Raw genomic sequence first — 9,051 nt, forward strand, 5'->3', positions numbered from 1 at the left:
GATACAGGTCTATATATTTTTAAATGTCTTTCTTTGAAAAATTGCATTCGGTGGGATTAGTAATATTTTTGGTAGAAATGACTGATTGTCCCTCTTAGCGTATGGCGTGTATGTAGAATGCCTCCTGGCATGTATGTATAATGCCCTCTATATATAAATTAATATGTTCAATAAGAAATAATTATTTTCGAAATTTTTTCTCTTATGAGGTTTTTACGCTATCTACCTGACAATTTTTGTTAAGTTTTCCTTATTAAGTAGTTGTCCTTAATTGCTAAATTTTTATTCCGAAAAAACTTTTCCTCTCCCGAAATGCAATTCGTAAAAGTTTGCCATTCATCCGGATATAGTATATATAAACTCAACCATGTGCCTCGTTGATGTTGATCAGTTAGCTGATCGGCTTAAGCGAAGCGGGGTCGTTGTTTATTTATAGTATATTCAGGCCTGCTGATGATTACGTAAGTATGAAATCACTGTGATACAGGTCTATATATTTTTAAATGTCTTTCTTTGAAAAATTGCATTCGGTGGGATTAGTAATATTTTTGGTAGAAATGACTGATTGTCCCTCTTAGCGTATGGCGTGTATGTAGAATGCCTCCTGGCATGTATGTATAATGCCCTCTATATATAAATTATATGTTCAATAAGAAATAATTATTTTCGAAATTTTTTCTCTTATGAGGTTTTTACGCTATCTACCTGACAATTTCTTGTTAAGTTTTCCTTATTAAGTAGTTGTCCTTTTGCTAAATTTTTATTCCGAAAAAACTTTTCCTCTCCCGAAATGCAATTCGTAAAAGTTTGCCATTCATCCGGATATAGTATATATAAACTCAACCATGTGCCTCCTCGTTGATGTTGATCAGTTAGCTGATCGGCTTAAGCGAAGCGGGGTCGTTGTTTATTTATAGTATATTCAGGCCTGCTGATGATTACGTAAGTATGAAATCACTGTGATACAGGTCTATATATTTTTAAATGTCTTTCTTTGAAAAATTGCATTCGGTGGGATTAGTAATATTTTTGGTAGAAATGACTGATTGTCCCTCTTAGCGTATGGCGTGTATGTAGAATGCCTCCTGGCATGTATGTATAATGCCCTCTATATATAAATTAATATGTTCAATAAGAAATAATTATTTTCGAAATTTTTTCTCTTATGAGGTTTTTACGCTATCTACCTGACAATTTCTTGTTAAGTTTTCCTTATTAAGTAGTTGTCCTTAATTGCTAAATTTTTATTCCGAAAAAACTTTTCCTCTCCCGAAATGCAATTCGTAAAAGTTTGCCATTCATCCGGATATAGTATATATAAACTCAACCATGTGCCTCGTTGATGTTGATCAGTTAGCTGATCGGCTTAAGCGAAGCGGGGTCGTTGTTTATTTATAGTATATTCAGGCCTGCTGATGATTACGTAAGTATGAAATCACTGTGATACAGGTCTATATATTTTTAAATGTCTTTCTTTGAAAAATTGCATTCGGTGGGATTAGTAATATTTTTGGTAGAAATGACTGATTGTCCCTCTTAGCGTATGGCGTGTATGTAGAATGCCTCCTGGCATGTATGTATAATGCCCTCTATATATAAATTAATATGTTCAATAAGAAATAATTATTTTCGAAATTTTTTCTCTTATGAGGTTTTTACGCTATCTACCTGACAATTTCTTGTTAAGTTTTCCTTATTAAGTAGTTGTCCTTAATTGCTAAATTTTTATTCCGAAAAAACTTTTCCTCTCCCGAAATGCAATTCGTAAAAGTTTGCCATTCATCCGGATATAGTATATATAAACTCAACCATGTGCCTCGTTGATGTTGATCAGTTAGCTGATCGGCTTAAGCGAAGCGGGGTCGTTGTTTATTTATAGTATATTCAGGCCTGCTGATGATTACGTAAGTATGAAATCACTGTGATACAGGTCTATATATTTTTAAATGTCTTTCTTTGAAAAATTGCATTCGGTGGGATTAGTAATATTTTTGGTAGAAATGACTGATTGTCCCTCTAGCGTATGGCGTGTATGTAGAATGCCTCCTGGCATGTATGTATAATGCCCTCTATATATAAATTAATATGTTCAATAAGAAATAATTATTTTCGAAATTTTTTCTCTTATGAGGTTTTTACGCTATCTACCTGACAATTTCTTGTTAAGTTTTCCTTATTAAGTAGTTGTCCTTAATTGCTATATATATATATAATATATAATATATATATACATACATAAATATATATGTATATCTATATAAGTGTATGTGTGTATAAAGTCAATGGCGTGTCTGCGTAATAAGAAGCTTGATTTCAAACCACATGGAGTAGTGGTCAATGTTAATATGTGCTATCTTCACCAAGTGTCCAATTCTATATAACTCGTGTCGTGAGTCGATTTTGTTGTCAGAAACTGAAAGAGGCCTGTCTTATATATATACATGGGTGTATGAATGTGTGTGAGCTTTAATTATTGTGGTTCTAATAGTCCCTGGAGATATTCCGTCCCCGTAACTTAACACTTCCTCAAAAGAAACCGATATAATAAGTAACAGACTTTCAAAATTTAAATACAGTGGAGAATATATTTGAATAAAATACCTTCTAGGAGGGTTGCCAGGATAGCTGCTGATTAATGACTTGAATAATTGGAAAATAATATTCTCTATATATATATATGGTTGAGTGTATGTATGTGAGTGTGTATATATGATATATACTGGTATGCATGGGTATACGTATGCATGTATATATATATATATATATATATACATATATATATATATATATATATATATATATATAGGTGTGCTTACACACACATACATATATATATATTTATATATAACTAAGAGACAGACCCTCCGTAAATTAATCCAATTAATAATGAAAGATATTATCTATAATAAAATATAAATATAATTATATTATTAATAATATACTAAAACATACTATACTAAATTATGCCCATTAAATTAACGAGGCGCGTTTCGTAACCATATATTTAAATCGACTTAATCAAAATTGATAATATGAAAAATGAATATTTCTTCGAACCAATGACACATATCTACTCTTCAGGTCTAAATAGCATAAAATAAATTTGCAACATAAGTGAAGACATCGAAATTAACCCCTTAATTCCATATATATATATATATATATATATATAACTGAAATGCGTTTTTACAGCTTGGATTGCTTTCAATGCCACTACATCCCGTCCGATTCGCTCCAAAATTTACAGGGACATGTAGAAAGAAGTGACGATGCTCGTGGGCTACCTTAGAAATCCCTAGCTTAAAAGGTGTGGTTGCTAGGGTACATCTTCCTCACTCACGCTATTTCCTCCTTTCCCTCTCTTACTTCCCTTCATTAATAACTTTGAGAATGCCACTCCCGTTATTTAATGTATTCCCCTCAACTCCATTTCACTTTCCCTTTATAAGTTCGTCAGGCGGCTTTCTTTGATGTATCTGTTTGCATTCATAGGGAGAATTATCATCGCTACCAACAACACACAATCATGAGAACAAATATTATGAATCAGATATTCTTGCGTTCATTTATATGTGTGTGTGTGTGTGTTCTATATATAAATATGTATATATAATGTATGTGTGTGTGTGTTCTATATATAAATATGTATATATAATGTATGTGTGTGCCTGTGTTCTATATATAAATATGTATATATAATGTATGTGTGTGTGTGTTCTATATATAAATATGTATATATAATGTATATATACAAAGTGTATATATCTTTATGTATATTAAACTTTATCATACGTTTTCATAGTTATATATATTTTTAAACAAATTATAAATATAATTTAATAATTTTTATTTTCAATTTAAATAATTTACATTTTTCAATTTTATGTTTTATATATTTTATATATTATATATTTTTTTTAATGTTTTTGTTTTTGGTTTTTCACTGTTTGATTTTCCTATTAGTGGTTTTATCCCTAATTTAATTTATACAGATATATATCTCATTTGTATACATTTGTATATATAATGCGTGCACACACACACACACACACACACACACACACACACATATATATATATATATATATATATATATATATATATATATATATATACACATATATATATATAATGTGTACATTACGTATTCGATCGATTCAGCTGAAAATATGCACACCTATGTTGAAAGTGCTGGCAAGTTTGCATGACAACTATTTTTTCCTCCAATGAAAGGCGTCACCTCTAGGACAAAATTCCTCATCTTATAAAATGTGGCCCCAGTAGACCCGAATGAAATCGGGTTATATTAACCAAAATGTGAAAAGCGGTATAAATGGGGCTGGAAGGGGATTAAAATTTCAAGGAGCGGGTGTTTAGGAATTCTCTGTTACATCAAGCTTAAAAATTTGCGCCAGGCTTTTAATCGTCAATGTGTTGCCGTCCATGATAAAGAGGTTTTGAATGCTTGCCATGGTGAGTCTACTGTCGTTAGAAAGTATCACTTCAAAACTAGGTGTTTACGAATTTTCTTTTACATCAAGTTCAAAATTTTACGCCAGCCGTTAAACTGTCAATACGTTGCTGCCCGTCGTTAAGAAATGCCAGTCATGGTGACTCTACTATCCTCACATTCTATCCCTTCAAACTTTGCTTTCCAATATTTTATTATTTTTATTCAGCTCGCAAGTTCGTCTGTCCCTTTTATATGTTAGCGTTTTGCTGTCTGCCTTCAAGCAGACCTTTCCGTTGCCACTGCTTCCTATTTATGATTGATTTTCTAAGTATTTTATTTCTAGACTTACTCAAGATCTTTCGTTGTTTATAAATGGGAGAGAGATAGATAAAGATAGAGAATAAGAGAAAGCGAGGGAGAGTCCGAGAGAAAAGAAAAGTAAGAGAGTGGGAAAGTGAGAGAGAAAGGAGAGAGAAACAAAGAGGGAGAATCATCATCATCATCAACATCGTCCAACGTCCCTTTTCCGTGCTAGCACGGGTTGGATAGTTTGACCGGGGTCTGGGAAGCCAGGAGGCTGCACCAGGCTCCAGTCTGATCTGGCAGTGTTTCTACAGGTGGATGATCTTCCTAACGCCAACCACTCTGTGAGTGTAGTGGGTGCTTTTTTCGTGCCGCCGGCACAGGTGCCTGGAGGGCTCGCAGCGGCAATGATCGGTTGGTGCTTTTTACGTGCCACCGGCACAGAAGCAAGTCAAGGCGGCGCTGCAATCGGCCGCGTTCGGATGGTGCTTGTTACATGCTGAAAGGAAGCAACAGAAAGTAACAACCACACTCTTACCCGCGCATAGAGTGGGTCACCTTCAGCTAGTATATATATATATATAAATATATGCATATAATTCTTATGCACATAGGTATACACACAATAACGCACAAAAATACGCACTCATTCTTACAGCCACGCACGCAGACATAATGGCACACACACAGACACACACCTATATATATATATATATATATATATATATTAGGAACACGAAACACATTCGGAACACAACACACACTTAGTGTGATTGATATACTTTCATAAAGTGCAGCAAGGTTTACTATGAGAAAAGGAAAGAAGTAAGCAATTAGAGAGCGAACTTTTCGCCTTCTGTCACAGAATTTGAAATTTATTGATTTATTCGAGAACAAGTTTAGAAAACACATCAGAGGTTCGAAGTTTTATCATTTTTACCCAATCAGAAAACAAGATTTGGAAGCTAAGCTGTTTGTGTGTGAACACTTGTATCATAAAGTAGAAGTAGGAGATTTTAAACAAAATGAAAGCAATGATTGATTTTTAATTCACATACAGAGAGAGAGAGAGAGAGAGAGAAGAGAGAGAGAGAGAGAGTGAGAGAGAGAGAGAGGAGAGAGAGCATCAAATAGTATGGCAAATATAAGATACATGGGTAGTGAAAGATATAGAGTAGGAGGTTGAGATCTCAAAGTTGGGTTATTTCACGTGGAGGATTATGATATTTATTATATTTTATGGACGATGTTTACCTTGGAAATCGGATTTCGAAAATCAAATTCGTTTTACTCGAGGACGCAAAGTTTCAGAGGCTCGCAGGTCTAAAAACACAAAAAAACACATACACCCGTATTTATATAGTGTATATATAGCGTATGCATTTCTGTATGTGTGTGTGTATGTATGTATATATGTATGTATATATGTATATACGTATGTATGCATGTATGTATTTTTGTATGTATGTATGTGTGTATATTTGTGTGTATAAATGTATGTATGTATGCATGAATGTATGTATATATATATTATTATTATATATATATATATACATATATATATATGTATATATAGTAGAAATATGTTATATATATATATATACATATATATTAGAAATATGTTACAAGAAGAAAAAAGAAAATACACGTGTAAATGTAAGGGGAAAATATGAAAAATCAACGAAAATGCACATTGTAAATATAACAAAAAAAAACTTTTTATGAAAGGTAATGACAGATATATACCTTTAGATGGACTGAGGTAGAAATAAGAGTCACACGATTCATTATTATGAGATGATTAAAGAGTCAGAAAGCATACCATGCTTTCGTCATAAGCCATTCATTGCTTTGAATGAACAGAGGCTAATGAACCGTGTTAGGTCTAATAGTGCCTGAATAAAAAGATTATTTGTAAGGGAGGTAAGTAGTTCTGGATTTTGTGCAGTATGGTTAGATATAGAATTTGAATCTGAATTTTGTAAGGAATGTATAGTGGTTTATGGTGTTAATTGAAGGGATAGTAGTGTTCTGTATTAAGTTGTGTCTTAGTATTCAGTTGGGGAAGATATTTATTGATAAAAATTGCCTAATTATTCAACCTTTGTTGCATTGATGTGTTCTGTGAACATTGATTAATGTGGAAAATTTGGAAATTAGGATTAAGATTCCTAGCACACCTTTCTACGTGTTCACTAAGCTGTCACTGTCTGTATTGTGGTTGGGGAATTTGTTTCTTGTGAACTGTGGTTCTTCAACGGAGTGATATTCCTGTTTGTCTTATATAGTGGTTACCACATCCTAAGCATGTCATGGTATAGATCAGATTTTACGAGTGCCAGGTGCAATTTGAATTGATCTTAAATATTTCCTCTTGTTTGAAGTGGATTTCTGAATCCTCCAAAAGGTTGGGACATGTTCCACGGGTGAGACGACCACATATTTTCTCTTTTGGAGCTGTTGTTAGTAGATATAGTCTTGCGCTGGTTAATTGTCTTTCAATGAATTCGGTTGTAGTTTGCTTTTTTAAATTTTGTATGAGCTTAAAATTTCCTTCGTTGTTTTGTCTCCTGTGAGGATGGGAAGATTTTGGCTGATAATATTGAAGGCTTCGTTGTTTCTAGGGTTATGTGTGGAAATCTACGGGAGTATTTCTTAAGTCTGTTTTAGTATTTCGGCTGGCATGCTTTAATATTTGTATATCTATTTCCTTAGCTCTTTTAATGTCTTTTAGTTAGTGTTGATCTAATTTCAAGGAGTCTTATTCACGAGTATATGTATCCGAAAATATGGTACAGATTATTTTCGCTAGATTAAAAGGTGTATTAATTTTTATGTGTTTGGGGTGTCAAACAATAGGTATTGTCTAGAATCTGTGGGTTTATAAGAGAAGTCTGATTCTATTTGGCTGTTAACTATTTTAAATAAGATGTCCAGAAAAGGGAGATGTTTACTGTTGTGTTCCATAGTGATTTGTATATTGCTATGTATGTTGTTAAGCATTACTTTCAAATCAAGGAGTTTGTCCATGCTGTATTTCCAAAGTATGAAGCAATCATCCAAATACCTCATCCAGTTCTCCTATAAATATCAATTAAAAGAGGCGCCATAATTTTCTAGTGATGATTGGTATAACTTCAGTTCTAGGTAACCCATTTCAACGTTTGAAATCACTGGAGCAGCTCTGGTTTCCATTGCAATTCCACATTTTTGTCGATAGTAAGTTGTGTCGAACATGAAATAGTTGTTCAGCAGGATGAATTTGAGTGCTTCGATTATGATTCTGTGGTTTATGCATCCTGAGATCTCTTCTGCGTATTTTTCAGTGACTGCTTCTATACCATAGTCGTGTGGGATATTGGTGTACAGATTCACCACATCGAAAGATACCAGCAGCGTTCCTTCCTTTACTGTATTCGGGAGGTGGTTCGGCATGTCTAGGTCATCCCTGATAAAGCTTTTCACATATTTTTAAAAAACGTTTTGAGTAAGATGTCGAGGAAGTTGCTCAAATAGTGGGTTTCACAAGAAGGGCCACCTATGAGAGGTCTCAGTTTGAGGTCAGTAGGGGGAGGGACATTAATGCATAGGCTTGTAGAGATTTTGCAGGCTTCAGAAATGTGTGGATTTTTATGTATTTTGGGTAATCCGTAGAATAGACTAAGACTGTATTTAAAATTGGGTAAAAAGTCTATTTCAAGGTTAGTGCGACCCTTTCTATGAATTTGGAGTAAGGAGGGCAAGTTTTTCAGTGTTTACTGTGGGTGGTTATGTATTAATTTCTCATAGTAAATATTACTTTCCAACATGGAATGTATTAAATTTGTGTAGTATTCTGTATTCATCACTACTACCGCACTTCCGTTGTCGGCTTCTTTGGAATACGTTGAATTTGGAATTTATGAGGCAAAAGTATTGGTGTAGAGTTTAGCCAGCGTTCGTAGATTTCTGCCTTGTGGTTGTTTTTAATCGTATTCCAGAAAGAAAAGTTTCTGGCTTTACGGTTTTTCATTCCATATGTGGATAAGGCGGCTTTTGATAGATAGTGTGGAGGGATTGCTATCTTGTGTATCATCTATTGGAGGATTTACCAGTAGCACTCAAGAGCATCCTCACACAAAACACACACGCACACAACACACACACACACGCGCGCACACACACACAAACACACACACACATATATATATATTATGTACAGGTTACAGTAAATATAGTGTCGGCTTAATTACGCAAAAATGAAAAAACACTGACATCCCATTTTAACAGGTATATTTACCAAAATAACAGAAAAA

General features: G+C 33.7%; 1 protein-coding gene across 1 annotated transcript; it reads right to left on the reverse strand.

The window, feature by feature from the left end:
• Window positions 1–7,846: 7,846 nt before the first annotated feature.
• LOC115228323 lies at window positions 7,847–8,191 on the reverse strand. Its single transcript, XM_029798928.1, has one exon. It carries the CDS (start codon window positions 8,189–8,191, stop codon window positions 7,847–7,849), a length of 345 nt encoding a protein of 114 aa, XP_029654788.1.
• Between the last annotated feature and the right edge of the window lie 860 nt (window positions 8,192–9,051).

Source organism: Octopus sinensis, unplaced genomic scaffold, assembly GCF_006345805.1.
Source record: "Octopus sinensis unplaced genomic scaffold, ASM634580v1 Contig10320, whole genome shotgun sequence".
NCBI lineage: Eukaryota > Metazoa > Mollusca > Cephalopoda > Octopoda > Octopodidae > Octopus > Octopus sinensis.